A 16,479-nucleotide genomic window follows, 5' to 3' on the forward strand; every position below is an offset into this window, starting at 1 on the left:
ACCAAAAGGAATTCAGAAAAGATATTGAAGATCTCCTGAACAAGAGATTAATTCAGCCTTCCACTAGCCCTCATCATGCTCCAGCATTCTACGTGAGAAATCATGCAGAAAATCTAAGAGGAAAAGCTAGAATGGTGATTGACTACAGAGATGTCAATAAGAAAACTGTCAAAGACGGTTATCAAATTGCTCAAGTAAGAGTATTGATCAACCAGCTCAGAGGAGCTAAGGTCTTTTCAAAATTCGATGCAAAGTCGGGTTTTTGGCAAGTCAAGATGCATCCTGAGAGTATTCCTCTTGTTTGGCTCCAATTTTGTTGCAGCTGGTCAACAGTCTCTTTTCTGCGCGGGCGTGCCAGCACCGTTCGGGTGCGGTCGTCGGGGGTGTCCCTTGACCTGACTTCTTTTGAGCGACTGTAGACGAGGAGAGCACCAACCTCGTCGTGGGATTCTTTATGCCTCGTGGTGAGGACTTTTGCTAATCTTCTGCGTCACCAAATCAATACTCGACGTCGTAGATCGAGCAGAGCGAAAATCACCGGGAAGTGGGGAGAACTTGCTAAAGCGTGACTTTAGCTTCGCTGGGTTGCGAGGGCGTTACCCTTGCTTGGCTAGTTCCGTAACCGTTGTGGTCGCGGTACTACAATCGGCTCCTGAGGAGACTAGGACCGAAGTACGTTGACAGAGGGTTTGGTGGCACTGATAGTCAGCTCTTGAGGAGACTAGGACTTAGAGTGTGATCACCTATAAGAGAAAGAGAAGGAAAGGACTTGCTCTTAGAGAGGTTTGCTCTAGAGAGAACTTAGATCATCTTAGAGATGTTTTGATGTATGAATGAGTGAATTGTTCTATGTTGTAGCCTCTATTTATAGGCTACCAAGCAACACTATTTGGCATTTAAACAAATCATAATGGAGCACTTAATGGGATCATGATGGAGCACTTATGAGTTTATGGAGCACTTATGAGTTTATGGAATTGTTAGGTTCAAGCACTTAAACACTAATGGAATGTTAGGTTTAAGCACTTACTGCACCAATTTTTCTGCAGCTATATCTCCACCAAGCATTCAGATTTTGACCATGACTTCTTCATATGAAATGATCCACCATGAATGTAGATTGTTGTGGTAAAATTTCAGAATTTATTTCCATGTGGTTGGGCCGGAAATGCTGCTGGACCTCTTACAGGTCCAGTTTTCCAGTTTTGCTTCTGCAGAAAATTGGACTGATTATTTGAAGGCCTTCCACTCAAAGCTAGCTCTGGCACTCTTCATAAGAAATGATTCTTGGGCTGTCTAGAATGGATCTACAGAGTTTCAGCTCATTTCGAATTCATTTGGTCAGTCTGCCACCCCTCCTTCCTTGTTTAGCTCGGTTTCTCCTAACCGATGTAGGAAAATGTGCTATAGTTGACTTTTCATGATTCCATAGTAGGCTTTATTTAGCCTCTAAATATATATATATTTCGAACTTGTCGACAATATATAGCTTGAGCCACTGACATTGGCTCAATTTCTCCAAGACGTGCCTTGTCAGGCCAAAATGCTCATTTTGGGTCCAAACACCTCTCACTGCATTTGGAACACCACAAGGTCATTACGAATGGATGGTAATGCCTTTTGGTCTAAAGCAAGCTCCCTCAATCTTCCAAAGAAAGATGGACAACATCTTCAAACATGTTGCGGAGTTCTGTGTCGTCTACATAGATGACATCCTTGTCTTCTCCAAAAACAGAGAAGAACATATGAAACACCTCCATGAGGTTGTAAAGCTGATAGTTCAGCATGGAATTATCCAAGGTGAAAATAAGATCTTCTTTATCCTCGATGAAGTTGATTTCCTAGGAATAAATATCGAGAATGGAGTGATAAAACTCCAACCTCATATCCTTGAGAAAATCTGGAAATTCCCAGATAGAATTCCTGATGCTAAGAGTCTAGAGAGATTCCTTGGTGTCATAAATTATGGGAGAGATTTCATTCCCAAAATCTCAGGGTTAACAGCAATGTTATCTCCTAAGACAAGTTCCAAAAGAAAATGGAACTTCACAAAAGATGATGAAAAAATTGTGAAGCAAATAAAAAATCTCTGCAAAAACCTCCCTCCTCTTCAACAACCAGAAGAGAATGATGAAATTATCCTCCAAACAGATGCAAGTGATAATTATTGGTCTGGTGTGGTTCTGGCAAAAGCGACTGGAACTAACATTGAAAAGATCTGTAAATTTTGTAGTGGCAAGTTCAGCCCTGCAGAACTAAATTATCCCACAGGGGAAAAAGAAATTTTGGCTGTCAAGAAAACGATTTTAAACCCTCCAGCTTTTCTTGGAAAACCCTTTACTGTCCGCACCGATTGTGCTAGAGTAAAGAATTTCAAAAAATTTAAACTTGATAAAGCTGCTGATAGAGGAAGATTAGCAAACTGTCAATTATTTCTTAACCAATATGATTATGTTGTTGAATTAATTGCAGGCAACAAGAATTATCTTCCAGACGCCTTAACCAGAGAACTGGCAATGTTCAGTCGAAAAGATGACGACGAAGGTCGTAATCCCAGAAGCAGAAGAACTGGGAAAGAACATGAACCAGCTGAGGATCCTAAAGAAAAAATCCTCAAAAGGTTCTTGCTAGGTCCAAAAGGACTAGCCACAACTGATCAATCCCAGGGTAAAGGATTGGCTAGCCCATCTCAAACGGCAGACGGTAAAGGCTCATCAAGACCGTTGACGGCTGTGCTTTGCCAAAAAGCAAACCTACTCCAACTGGAGTAATAAATGTGTTCAATTATGAACTTCAAACTTTTGATGCTCCTGTGTTCAGAACTGGCAGGAGACTAGCTTACCACCAGAAGGCAATTCTGGATAATCTCTTATTTGCCTTTCAAGAAAGAAGCAGTGGTCTAATGTTCTCAGCTCTCTTTGCATTAGCGGAAGACCTCTATGAAAATGCAAGGCCACAGTTTGAAGAATTACAGCAGAGTGCTGTCAAGAAAGAAAAAAATCACTTCCTAGAAGATCCCGAAAGTGCTAGAATCCCTATTATAGCACTAAAAGAATCAGACTGGCATGAATTCCATAGTCTGATAGGAAGTCATAATTCTGAGGACCGTATTCCTCCAACACTCTTCATTATTGCAGGACCATATGTTGGAAGATACTTAGTTAATGTTCAGAGTGAACATCCTCAAGAACACAAGCTTTGGCTTGTTGAAAATGGTTTTGTTCATAATCTTTGGAGCAAAACAAATGATGATCCCAAAGGCCTGCCCCCCATCATCGTCAACACAGTCAAAAATATCAGAAAAAATGACTGCACCCTAAGACTGAAGTTCAGATCCACTCCACCAGAATGGTTTCAGAGGTCAAACGGCGAAGTTGAATACATCTCTCCTTATCACTATATACGGATTATTCAACAACGATATCTTCAGCCTGCCTGTGTTGGATACAACGGCCTACCTAATTCAAGCATTCCATGGATGAAGGCCATGTCCCTTGAATACATCAAGAAGATCATCTCTGAAGATACAAACAATACCTTCCTGGCAGCAGGAGAAAAAACAATAATCACTGCCTACGACTATCCTGACGTAGTCAGCAGTGACCTATTCCTATCTCTCACACGAAAGGAGATAGACTCGACACTGGCATGCTTGCAGTGGGTTGAAAGACTTGAAAACGACAACCACTACAAGATGTATGTTGATACAGATGTCGAAGATAATGCTACAACAGCTAGAATGGCCCAGGCAGACAACGACTCCTTTGTCCTCGGCCACAATTCTGAAACAGACGACAACATGTGAAGCAGCAGGTGTAGAAAGCACCGAAAGTACTTTTGGACTCTTCCCAAAAAGTTGCTTTTGCTTTTCAAAAAGACAAGTGAAAAACATTTCACCTAAAAAGAATCTGCTTTTCCCCGTCCGACCTCCACCAGCAGGAGCACTCAGGAAAGTAGGAAATCACGGAGCCGTCCTGTACATTTTTATGTTTTGAATTCTGGTTTGAGTTCCGCTCCCTATATAAGGAGCTTTAGGTTTCATTTGTAAGGCATTCGAAAATTGAGACAGAATCATATTCTCTCAAACAAGAAAGCCATAGTAGCAGTTTGCTCGTCCTTCCAGAATAGTGTGAAGTAGTGTGCTTTTCAAGTAAGTGTCTTCATAGTAATGAATAGCTAAAACTTTTAGCTGTTTACCCAAGAGTGAGGCTCTGGGTTTATCAGTTGTATTTATGTTTGATAAATAAATTTCTGACTGTGGGGCCAGTACCTTATCACAAAAAAAAAAAATTGTTTTATTAAATTTTGTATCTTTATTTTCATCTGTTAGAAGGTCTGCATTTAGTTTTAAAAATATCCTGCACATTTACCAGAATCATCCTTCAATTTGGCAGCAGTGATTCCGCCCTGATAGTAACCGCTTAGACAGGAAGTCGTTAGGTGAATAGTGGCATGTTGAAGGCTAGTCCTTAGGAGAGGAAGATTTTGTCTATCTGCTCGATACTATAGAAATTTTTGCAGAATTTCCAACAGCAAGTTACAATAGTAGAACTTAACGGTGTTAGTCCTATGTACTAAAATGAGGAAAAAATGCAAAGTTCATACACCATTCTGATAGTTTTAGAAGTTCATACACCAAAGTGTAGAATCATCCATATTTCATACACTATTTGTGATAAAATCCCAATAAAGAAATTGAGCACAATTTAATGCATGGATCATGGTAACCGAAGCAAAAAGGAAACAAGGCTTGGCTCAACAATGGAAGCGTCATTTCCTGTCATGCTCTCCACAGGTACACAAAACCAATTTGTTCTTTGTTTTTGATTTTGAATGATCTATACAATGTACGTAGACCTTCCTCCACATTGTATAGAAACCCATTTCTACCTAAAATGTATAAGCAACTTCATATGCAAAGCAGACATGTCATTGCAATATCGCGAAGTGAGTCAGACAGCAATGTTGTCCTAATATATGTAAATAAACCAAAGACCTTCCAGGCAACAAAATCAAAACCTCGCACTGATGAAGTTTACTGACAAATAATACAAAATAAATAGAAACATACATTAGGGAGATGGAGCTTTTATTCAGTACATAAAAGACTGTCCAGCTAAATAATAATAGAAATTTACCTCTTAACAACAAGAAGCACAGCCAGAATCACACATTCTAAGAACCAAAATATAAAGCTAGCATCCCGATTAGAAAATGATATCCTCGTCCTTTCCCATACCTCCAGACAACAAATTTTGAGCTGAATTTAGTGAAATACCCTTCTTTAAAGAAATAACTTCTGCAGCCTGGTCGTCTGAGAAGTTCTTAGCAGCTGCCATCTGTCTCTCAATTTCCCTCTTCTTAAATCCCTGTATCTTCTTTAACCTGAAGAAGTCCTCCCTTTCCAGCTCATCCAACTCCCCCTTGATATAAGTTATTGTATTCTCCAACCTAGGCTTCACCACATTCTCCAGAGCATTGACCCTGCGATTTGTGCTCTTGATTGCTTCATCAAGGGTTAAAAATGATGTTTGAAGTGAAGCAAGCTCCACAAGAACCTCAATTGCTTTCACATAAGCAGCCTTGCACAGTTGAACCTGTTGTCCACCTCTGGCCAATCCAGTGAGGTCGTTCTTGGTCTCACCTTCAGTAAAGTATTCAAATTTTGGGAGCTTTACACCAGCAACATTCTCTTGCTTTGATCGAACTTTAAGAGAGGCAGTGTTGACATTCTCGAGAACAATGTGTTTGATGTTCTCACCAGCAACATACTTGGCTTCAGTAAGGGCGAAGGAGGAGGTTTTCATAATATCTCCCATTGATTCTTTGGTTGACACAATCTTTTTAAGAATGGCACGAAACTGAACAGTTAGAGCATCACTCTTCTTCTTGAGGAGAGCATGGCCTCTCGTCGCACCAACAAGACGAGCTTTCATAATTCCAAGCATTGTAACAGTAGGAACCACATTCAAACGCTGGCTTTGCCCAGACATGTTTTCAAAGATCTAAATAAGAATGAATGTAATCAGGATTAGTAAAAAGAAAAAAAAATTCAATTAGCCATAACCAAATGTAAGGAAACAGAAGAAAAAAAATATTTATTCTAATCCAGGGTGTGCTTAAACACATACTAAAAAATTCAATTAGCTATACAAATATTGATTATATGTATAGCTCAGAAGGCTCCAAACACAAATCTCTTTACTTTCTAATCCAGTTTGACGAACTTACCATAATTAAATAATGAAGTAAAACTTCTGAAAAACATGAAGCCCTTTGGACATTCTACTTTAAAGATATGCAACATATCCAACCCATAACAACCTTAAAATCCTACACACTTTGTTGCCTATAGACCATCCTTAAATCCCATCTCATATACAACATATACAAGCACCAATAAGAACTCGTTTTCTTCCACCAGTAAGATGGGCTATTTAACGAAAAACGCAACATGCCACAGCCTCTGTATGATGGAAGTAAACAAGAGAATTCCAAGAACAGAAAGCTCTCTAAACTCGAAATAAACATATACCCAACAATGCAAATAACCTTTTATCTCAAGATCAGGGTCAGGCTCATCCCCACAAAGTTTCCTTCGATTCCTCATTAACTATAACACATTTACGGAACCTTACAATATCTCAAAAATCCAATTCCAAACTACAAAAATATGATCACCACCAGAACCAGCATTTAGAACATGATCAGTTTTAGTCAATGGAATCAACTATGTTTCACTGCATAGCATTTGCAGAAAATTACAAGAACCATCGACAACACTAAGCACTTAACCTAATCTGTAATCAACTATGCCCAATACACACAGCTCTGTGTGACGGTAAAAAACTGAGATCGGGTTCAAATTTTGTTTCTTATCGAATCCCGAATTCTCGTTTTCACTCGGTTCCATACTCGTCTCAGAAAACAAAACACAATTACAAATGAAGCGTCTTTCAGAGAAAACAGATTTAGGGGAACGGAAATTGTTGATCCAAACCAGAGTAAAAATAAAAAACAAGAGCAAGAAAGCGCGAATAAGAATACAGATCAGAAATTGAACCTGGTGTGATCGGCTTCAGTGGTAGTAAGGGGAGGAGAGGACTCTCCGGCCCGGAAACTCGCCGGCGGTGAGTGAGTAAGAGAGAGTTTAAATCTAAAACGTATGTGAATTTTTGATGTTTTGTCGCTAAAGAAGAAGCTTCTTCTCTTCTCTGGTAATTGATTTTGAGGTGTGTTTGTATTTGGGTCGGGTTGTTAAAGAGGGTCCGGTTTCAGTGTGTCCGGTTGTCTCGTGCCAACGTGGAGACCTCCCGCTTTAATTAGCTACCGTCAAAAGAAATTAGGAAAAAGACAATGATCAGAGGCGGTCAGGTAATATTGTAAATAAGGTGTTACGTACCGTGTTGAAAATAATGTGAGATAAAATTCGGATAGAAAATCAATCGATGTGCCCCATTCGTCCAAAGGTGAGCTGTGCTAGTGTTCTTTGTTTTTATTTCTTGGGATATTTCTTTTGGAAATATGAAATTAACAAACTAACCAAGAGATATCGAGAAATAATCTTCATTTATATTCCTAAAAGTATAAAGGTTGAAAGCTCGGAGGGAAATGTATGGGTAGTGAGACTTGCTTCATGAAAAACATGCCAAACAAATCTAAGATTCTAAGATAAGGATTCAACTAGCTTAAGAATGACTTCAACAAATTATTCAATACGTTACGAAGTTAACAATCTTCTTAAAAATGCAATTGATAAGCGCTAAACAGTTGCCTTCTATCTCACTATCAGGGAACCGTAATTGAAAACACACAACATACATTCTCTTTTCTTCTTCTTTTTTAGGCAAAGCACAATATTAAGGCGAAATCTTCCAGTGTTTCTAACCCCGGCAAAAATAGAAGAGCCAAAACATTTTCAAGGCGTCGAGATATTAGTCCTTGGGATGTAATGTCCAAAAGTTTAAATAAAATTCTCATTCTGATCCAAAAAAAAAAAAGAGGCGTCGAGATAAGAGAAAGATCTAGGTTTAGCATTTAGGTGCTAGTAACCGATGAAAATAATACACTCAATCATGCCTTCATACTTTAACCAATCTTCTGTGAGTGCTAACGTGATTGATTGATTATATCTCTGCAAAACCATGATTCTTCAAGATGAGGTTCGATTAGATTGAATAATATAGATTTGTCCTCAAGCAGTAATGCATTTTGTCTTTTTAAGTACTAATGAATCTGTCTCTAGGCACTAATATGTTTACTAGAGCATAATTATTGGTTCACTTTGGGTACTCGGTAATCACCCACAAACACACAACACAAAATGGAGGAAATATATATATATATGACCGATCAGAAGCGGACGTCCGCAACCCAGAAAAAGTGCAGACGTCGCTCCTCCGTGCTGCATCAGGCGCCGACAGGCAGCGCTGCTCTTGCCATCAAGGCAGAACTAAATATTCATTTGAGGTTTTATAGAGCTGAGAACAGAACTATAATCTAACAGCAAACGAGAGTGACAAGAATGTCGAGAAATTTCAAGAATACATATATAGACACCAAGGTCTGCTTATTTAAGCTAAATGAAACCAAACCTAGGCGTCTGCAGCCATTCTGCTTTGACCATAGGCATAAGTTCTCATGAAACTTATTTTCCTTTTTCTGTGATGTTTTACATGGGATAATTGAAGACCTAAACTCCAGATCCAGACAAACGACGCTTAGAGGCGTTTGAAACAGAAACTTGAGACAGTTTGTCTGCATCAGTGCTCACTATCCGTTCTTTCAATGGCATATAGTGCCGCAGCCACTCCCCAACATATACCTGAATTACAGAAAGATGGGAAGAGCTGAGAAACAGTATGACCAGAAACATAGCAGATTCCTCATTGAAGTACTAATGATTAGGACATTTAAATTCATTTACAAAAACCCGAGGAAAAAAAAAAGAAAAAAGGAAAGATATTCCAGATGCCTGAACACAGATTTGAACTAACCTGTGCGGGCCTCATAATCTTAGTATCAGGATCATCCAGGGATTCTCTCCAGTGTGCCAAGTAACCAGCCATTCTAGGGATTGCAAATAAAACTGGGAAGAACTCCGTTGGAAATCCCATTGCCCTGTTTAACAAGAAGTCAATACTTTCTTACCAGTTACAAACAGGAAAACCCACAAACTTTCATATCTTTATACAAGCAAAAGTACCTATATATCAACCCAGAGTAGAAATCAACATTAGGATACAGCTTTCTCTTAACAAAATACTCATCAGATAGTGCAGCTTTCTCCAAAGCAACAGCAACCTGCAAATGACATAAGATAACTGCACTCAGACTTTACGGTGTTTATCCAATATAATCAACGAAGAGTTCCAAAAGCCTAACGGGATTACAATAACTACAGATTATCTCTCCTTCTCTCTCTTCCCTTCCTGGGGGAGACTTAATGGAGATCAGAAATATACCTCAATCAGTGGATCCCTTCCAACAATGGAGAATACTTCATCTGCCAGCTTTCTTATGACCTTTGCTCTAGGATCATAGTTCTTGTACACGCGATGACCAAAACCTGACATCTTTCGCTTCCTGGACAAATAGAAAACAACGTTTCAATAATAAACATTTCCATATAAGGTCGCTTCACCAGTTACTTAACCAGTTAGCTGTAAGCATATATATACCTGCTCTTCACACCCTCAATGAACTCTGGAATGTTCTCAACAGATCCAATTTCACTTAACATCTTAAGCACAGCCTGCACAAATCAATGCAACAACAGATAAATGCTAATTGCAAATAACACAAGGGAAATAATGAATAGAAGAGCACTCATCATAATATCTTGTAAATTCTAATCTTCCAATGCTGTGGATAATGGACTTCAACTTATCATTTTTGTTTTGAAGTAAGAAAATGAAATATACAAGCAATTACCTCATTTGCTCCACCATGAAGAGGACCATATAGAGCTCCAACAGCTCCAGAAAGGGCAGTGTAAACATCCACACCACTACAAATACAGAGGCAGATGTGTTATAAGAAAACCAAACTTTATTCAGGTTGCATTTTCTGAGGCAATTTTGTTCAAAGTCTGAGATTCCTACCTTGACGCCAGATGCCGAGCAGCAGCCGTTGAGCAATTCATCTCATGTTCAGCGTGGAGTATGAAGAGAATGTCCAATACTCGGGCGAGGCGGGGATTTGGTTTATAAGATCTATTGCCCCTGCATGTTTGTCAAAAAGAAGATCTTAATTGGACTGGAGGACCCAAATTTCACATTTCCGAAATAGCCTTCACCGAAACCAAAAAATTAAAAATGGCCTAATGCTTTTCTACTCTATACTACAGCAGAAAAAAAAAAAAAGAAAAAAAAAAAAATTAAAAAAATTCTAGAGAGAGTATAAACAGTTAACAAACTGACTATAAAGATATAAGACGACAAGAACAAGGTATTCCAGCATTAACATACAAGGAGTCTAGCATGTATAAGAAGTTCTCGGAATAAGAAAGGTTGTTAGATGGAAGAACTGGGGGTCTTCCTGCCAATCTCAAATAAGCTGCTGCTGCAATAGTTGGTGCCTGGAAATAAATTAAGTTTAATATGAGTTTATATGATAGATTCCTAATTACCGGCAGAGACTCAGAAGTACAGGCATGCAGCATTGAACCTAGGTATATAGGCTACATAAGTAAGTTGTAAAAACTATGTATGGCAACTTGGATTATAATAGCCACATTTTCTAAGACACCAAAAAAAAAAAAAAAGGAATCAAAATAGAACATACAAACCTTCCCAAGAATCCGTGCAATTTGTTTGTCTCTCACTTGTTTGGACTGGTAAAGGTCTTGCCCCTATATTGACATAAAACATAAAATCAGATATGACAGAAGTCTCAAATTGTCACCTCTATTTAACGAAGCTTTCCACCAAAATGCATGCAAAGTATCGGTAAATTTGGTATCATTCTTCTTCTTTTTATGAGGTAACATCTCTAAATCTACAAGGACCAAAATGCTGCAACTGAAACTTGAAAATGTCACCCAGAAGAACACAGGCCTACCATGTGCTACAGTATGTCATATGGACCAAGTCACCAAAATGCATGAAAACTATCAGTAACTCCAGTACATCCTTTTTTAATGAGGTAACATCCCTGAACCTATGAAGGCAAAATGCTGCAACTAAAACTTGAAAAAATCACCCAGCAGAACAAAGGACTGGCTTTGATCTATATCATGTACTGCATACCACGTCCAATAACAAATAAACATGTTATTCTCAGAACCAATAATACTAGAAAAACTTACTCTGAGGGCAGGATTGGCATCAGGGTGAAAAACAGAAAGAGCACTCATTGCGCTGACAAGTACACCCATTGGATGTGCATCATGAGGTATTGTTTGTATAATATCCTACAAAAAAAAAAAAAAAAAAACCAACACTCTCTCAGGCGGGTTCATGATTGGTTCTATGCATAATCACTGATTTAGCACAAGCAATCCTAATTTCTAAACATAATCTGTTATTCACAGAAAACAGTTCAAATTCTTTCCTAAATAGTCTTTGAATTTCCATAAGAACAAAAAAAAGACAAGCTCACCAAAATCCCCTGTGGTACAGCTGAATGCTGAGTAACAGCAAATTCCCAATCCGCTAATTGGCTTTGAGACGGCAAATTCCCATACACTGCAGAAAGAAAGAAAAAAAAGGCAATACGAAAGAAAATTAATATCATCATCAGCGAAACCGAAACTGAATACATGACAAACACAAGTGACATCAAGCATACACATACACAGTACACAGCTATAGTTCATCATTAAGTTTCACACTCATAGAAGGAAAATCCACAACAATTCATAGTGATTTCTCAAAAGAGAGAACTTACTGAGGAGATATGCCACTTCCAAATAAGTACTACTCTCAGCCAATTCCTCAATTGGATACCCTCTGTACCTAAGAATCCCCTCGTCTCCATCAATATAGCAAATCGAGGATCGAACCGGCGCAGTGTTGAGATATCCCGGATCATACAGCTTCAGCCCCTTATCATTCTTCCCCGAACTAATCTGTCCATCCACAACAACCAATCCTGAGTCAAATCCAATCCATTTCCGCACCTAAATTACTTTCCAGAACAGAAAAATCGAAAACAGATACTCTTTACCTTTTTGAGATCAGTGGCCTTGACGGTTCCTTGTTCGGAGACCTGGACCTGGTACCGCTTACCGGTCCTCTCGTCAACGACGGTCAAAGCGCCGCGGAGGTTCCCCGGAGGTGGGACCTGGGCCGACAAGCACTGAGGCTCGAGCTCCGAGGACCCGGAGATGGTTGCGGCGGCGAGGTGGGCCGAAAGCACGGCCAAGCGGCCACGAGCTCTCACCGGAAATTCACTCGACATGTTACTATTTCTATAAATCAAATTGAAAACGTCACGGAGCTTATAGAGAGGAGAAGAGAGACGTTTCTTCTTCTTTCTTTCTTTGTCGATCAGATCAGTGACACCAGATTTTACTTTTATATGTTTTATTATTTTTACCGTTGCAATTTTACCCAGATTTGGACATATGTGAGATCGGTAAAAACGTGCCAACAACCAGCAGAAAGATGGTAGCGCGAAAATATGATGATCAGTGGGCCCCTCAGGTGACGCGGCAACTTGTTCCTCTCGGGAAGCTCAAAAGGAGTGGATAATATTATCCACGTAACGTAGTATAATACAATTATCTTGATGCTTTCACTTTCCAAGAAATTTTTTCGATCCACATTAACCAGCTTGCTGCGTTTGGTTGCGAGATTAAACAAACTAATTTTGTCCTTAAGAACAAATTTGATGACAGTAACATTATTATTATTATTGATATAAAAACTCGGGTGCCGTAATGACTACAGTTCGAGAACCCGAGATTCACTCGAAATGGAAATGATCATCTGATTTGGCAAAGCAATGTAATGAGAGGGGTGATATCAGCTAATCATTGTTCAATATGATAAGATTTGTATACAATTGTCTCCTGCATCTTTCTTCCTCAGACAACATGGACAAGATTTCGTTGTATTTATAAAGTGGCTGTTTCTGTTTTGGTACCATAAGCGATAAAGTTTACACTAACATCATCAGATATAGACCATCTTCCTGTCAAAGGGTTGTATGCAAATCCAGCCATCTCTTGGACCTGGACAAAACCAACAAAACAGCAACAGAGATTCACCAACAGTGTACAAGTAAAAGTAGCCATATATGTAGCAGAAATTAGTAGAGCGAGCAATTAAAGGGGTTTTGGCTTACCGAAATAGAAGCACGCTCCAGGATCAAGACTAGTTCTTCAGGGGTAAGGAAACTGGACCATTGATGTGTACCTTTAGGAAGCTGCAAAAGAATCAATTCAGATCAAGTCAAAATGTCATCCACAAGTGAAAAACCTATGACTGGAGGATAACACACGTGTGCACAGAAGAGTCCATCTTTCATATAAAACATCTCTATAGCTTCAGTACATGTTTTACTTACAATTAACCAAGCTATAAACTTAAAAGTGGATACTGTTTCATTGACAACATATTTTGAAGTCCTTTTTCTCATATGTCGGAAAGACCCAATGAAATAGGAAATATTTTTGAATGACTATGCAAAAGGGTCAATAGAACAAAACAGAATGGGCTTTCTTGATACATTGATTGCTCTCTTGGAAACTCAATACTTGCATGGATGAATCATAGACTATAGATGTTATTGAGAAGGAGAATATTCTAAATGTGAAGATCACCAACTAATAAAGCAACATATCACTTATTTTATGGGAATCTCTAAGATAACCAAGTACACAAGTATCTATGATAGCAATGTAATGAGATTGTAATACCTTAACGTAAGAAAAAGATGATCAGAAAATTCACAAACAATCAAGGACTACATTTAAGACTAGAACACAACATGAAGCATGACCAATTTAAAGGAAAGCAATAGATGCTGTATGGTTAATCAACTTCAGCAGACGTGAAGGAATAAATAGATACCCAGTGGAGGAGATACTCGGCAGCAATAATTGCAGTAGCATATGCTCTCATAGAACGGTTAATAGTTGAAATCACAGTAGCTCCATCAGGAACAGTTAAGGCAGACAGAGATTTGCAGAACTCAGCAGGATTCGCCACGTGCTCAATTACCTAGAGTAATAATCAATTTACACCCAAATTGGATTTTATGGATATAAATCCAAGATAATCTGAATACAATAAGAAAAACATAATTGTGCGTACATGCAAGAACATACCTCTAGAGCAAACACAGCATCAAAACTCCTCTGCTCCTCCACTAATTTTTCTGTGCATGATTGAAAAACACAAGCCTTGAGTTTAAGAAAATAAAAGGTACTGGAACTAAAGAATACTTACTAAATGGTAGCAACCATAAATACAATTACTAAATCAGGTTAAGTATAAATTTGAATATCAAAAGCGTTTGAACTTTTACCACCAAAAAATAAAAATTGATACCAAATAGGAGGCCACAAAGAATCACAATAGCAGTTATATCATAGGGACATGTCAAACAGAAAACATATATTATGTGGTTATCACTTATCAGTTGGATCAGTTGGGTATTACTCATTACTTTACCAGATTTGACTATATTATAGGTAACAACTTAGGCACATCAAAATGAGGCACTAATTATGATCGTTAATGGGGGATAGGCATGCATTCCAAAATTATGCAAGAGATTAAATACAATTCTATGCACTATAGAATTGACATAACCAGAAACTTAGCTAAACAAACTATGAACTAGAATAGGACGTACCAGCTGTTGTGCAATGATATTCAATGCTTGAGGTCACTGGATCCAAGTCCTGTGTGAATGATTAATGTTTAGAAATATCCTAATGTATACAAAAAGTCACTTGAACACCAGAATTCCTCAAACCATAAAATTGAGAGTAACGGTTCAAGAGAATGGCCATACAGCATGAAGGCGAGCTATCCTGATATTTTTCTCAACAGCATCAACTCCAGTCACAGAAGCTCCCATCCGTGCTAAAGGCTGAAGAAGATTAAAGATTAACATCACCCCTTGACCAAATACAGTTTTCCTGTACACTATCAGTTCAATTACACAATAACCATAAATAAAGAAACTGATCCAAGCTAGTTTAGATATTCAACCAAAAGAATGACACATAATGGACGAACAAAACACAAGTAGATTAATTGGAATGAAACATAGTGGTTCATATGCCGTAAAGAGAAATAATGCATCTAGGCAGAGAAACCTTAGATAAAGTTACATGCCTAAAAGGACAATAGTAATGCTGCCAATATCATGGACGACAATTTATCTACCACAGACAAGTTCAGCCAGACGACACCATTTGATCCCCATTGCCAAAATGCCCAAATGACTAATTTGAAACTATGGCTGTGCGTTAAAGCGGAAAAGAAAGATGATGCATAATATACCTCAGACAGAATTCCACCACCACAGCCAACATCAATAAACTTGAGCCCTTCAAATGGCCTAGCAGATAATGGATCCCTCCTGATATCAGAAACACATACGAAAATAAGAAACACGAAAGCATCACATTCCTATTAACTCCTGATGAATGTTCGAAAGTAAGGTTCTTTATTATTACCAATTCTACTGATTTTTTATATTCACTAAACTTATAACTACAGCAGAAAAGAGAGTAACTCTACCTGAAATGACGACACAGCGTGGAGCGAATGAAGGCGAGTCTTGTAGGATTCATCGCATGCAAAGGTTTGAACGGTCCTTCAGAATCCCACCTTTTCCATAAAAAAAATCTAATTTCGTTAGTGAACTTGTTTCTTCTTGATCACAAAACCAGAGCTAAATGCACAAATTGAAATCTTGAAAGGAAAATTTCTCTCACCAGGTTCCGGCAATGGCGGCGAACTTAGCGAGTTCTGCTTGGTTCAGAGACGACGGCGAGGGAGACAGAGGGTTTTGAGGCGGTGGAATCGACGGAGGCTCTCCGGAGGGAGGAGGCAGCGGAGGCGCATCGGAGAAGAGCCGAGCGGCATTATGGAAGTTGAGAAATCGAGCGCGGTGGAGGGTCGTAGAGGCGGTGGCGGTGTACGGTGGTGGTCGGAGTTGCTTCAGGAGCTTCCAAGTCATGGCCATATGGTGAATGCTTGTTGTGAGTTGTGACAGCAAGCAAAGAGCGAAGAGAGGGAGAGGGTTTTACCAATGGATTGGGTTTGGGCTTCACAAAGGGATTGGACCTCAATATAGCACTCGGCCCACAATATTTTTGATTTTCTTTCTTTAATCAAAATGAATAAGTAAAAAGTCGAACTCAAAAATACAAAGCTCATCTTCGACAATCTTACTACTACACTACGTCACTACATGGCAATTGATCACCTAAACCGAAGGCCTAATTACTTAAAGAGATTCAGACAACAATCGACAAAGGTTGGGTGTCCACTGTCCAACACCAAGCTTACTAGG

General features: G+C 38.9%; 3 protein-coding genes across 3 annotated transcripts; all 3 read right to left on the reverse strand.

The window, feature by feature from the left end:
- Window positions 1-5,002: 5,002 nt before the first annotated feature.
- Window positions 5,003-7,243, reverse strand: LOC133725661 (V-type proton ATPase subunit D). Its single transcript, XM_062152999.1, has 2 exons — window positions 7,064-7,243; window positions 5,003-6,005 (listed from the first exon to the last, which is right to left on the reverse strand). The coding sequence occupies exon 2, from the start codon at window positions 5,991-5,993 to the stop codon at window positions 5,208-5,210; it is 786 nt and encodes a 261-aa protein (XP_062008983.1). The 5' UTR covers window positions 5,994-6,005; window positions 7,064-7,243; the 3' UTR covers window positions 5,003-5,207.
- Window positions 7,244-8,525: 1,282 nt separating this feature from the next.
- Window positions 8,526-12,493, reverse strand: LOC133725664 (citrate synthase, glyoxysomal). Its single transcript, XM_062153000.1, has 13 exons — window positions 12,169-12,493; window positions 11,890-12,070; window positions 11,602-11,687; window positions 11,309-11,413; window positions 10,790-10,852; window positions 10,470-10,579; window positions 10,104-10,223; window positions 9,934-10,009; window positions 9,681-9,754; window positions 9,465-9,585; window positions 9,206-9,303; window positions 8,997-9,120; window positions 8,526-8,824 (listed from the first exon to the last, which is right to left on the reverse strand). Exons 1-13 carry the CDS (start codon window positions 12,400-12,402, stop codon window positions 8,693-8,695), a joined length of 1,524 nt encoding a protein of 507 aa, XP_062008984.1. The 5' UTR covers window positions 12,403-12,493; the 3' UTR covers window positions 8,526-8,692.
- Window positions 12,494-12,843: 350 nt separating this feature from the next.
- On the reverse strand, window positions 12,844-16,198 carry LOC133742829 (ubiquinone biosynthesis O-methyltransferase, mitochondrial-like). The gene is made up of 9 exons (XM_062170514.1): window positions 15,899-16,198; window positions 15,702-15,791; window positions 15,462-15,540; window positions 14,968-15,045; window positions 14,806-14,854; window positions 14,276-14,325; window positions 14,019-14,168; window positions 13,291-13,371; window positions 12,844-13,177 (listed from the first exon to the last, which is right to left on the reverse strand). The coding sequence occupies exons 1-9, from the start codon at window positions 16,147-16,149 to the stop codon at window positions 13,061-13,063; spliced, it is 945 nt and encodes a 314-aa protein (XP_062026498.1). The 5' UTR covers window positions 16,150-16,198; the 3' UTR covers window positions 12,844-13,060.
- Between the last annotated feature and the right edge of the window lie 281 nt (window positions 16,199-16,479).

This window comes from Rosa rugosa, chromosome 1 (assembly GCF_958449725.1).
Source record: "Rosa rugosa chromosome 1, drRosRugo1.1, whole genome shotgun sequence".
NCBI classification, from domain to species: Eukaryota; Viridiplantae; Streptophyta; class Magnoliopsida; order Rosales; family Rosaceae; genus Rosa; species Rosa rugosa.

What these genes read in the sequence shown, in the direction of transcription:
- LOC133725661 (XM_062152999.1), bottom strand. Translation starts at nt 5,993, where the DNA reads ATGTCTGGGCAAAGCCAGCGTTTGAATGTGGTTCCTACTGTTACAATG.
- LOC133725664 (XM_062153000.1), bottom strand. Translation starts at nt 12,402, where the DNA reads ATGTCGAGTGAATTTCCGGTGAGAGCTCGTGGCCGCTTGGCCGTGCTT. An exon ending in TTATACATGCTAGACTCCTT is followed by an intron (nt 10,224 to 10,469) that starts GTATGTTAATGC and finishes ACAAACATGCAG; the next exon opens with GGGCAATAGATCTTATAAAC. An exon ending in AGATTATGAGGCCCGCACAG is followed by an intron (nt 8,825 to 8,996) that starts GTTAGTTCAAAT and finishes TCTGTAATTCAG; the next exon opens with GTATATGTTGGGGAGTGGCT.
- LOC133742829 (XM_062170514.1), bottom strand. Translation starts at nt 16,149, where the DNA reads ATGGCCATGACTTGGAAGCTCCTGAAGCAACTCCGACCACCACCGTAC. An exon ending in GCCGCCATTGCCGGAACCTG is followed by an intron (nt 15,792 to 15,898) that starts GTGAGAGAAATT and finishes TTTATGGAAAAG; the next exon opens with GTGGGATTCTGAAGGACCGT. An exon ending in GTGGTGGAATTCTGTCTGAG is followed by an intron (nt 15,046 to 15,461) that starts GTATATTATGCA and finishes AATCTTCTTCAG; the next exon opens with CCTTTAGCACGGATGGGAGC.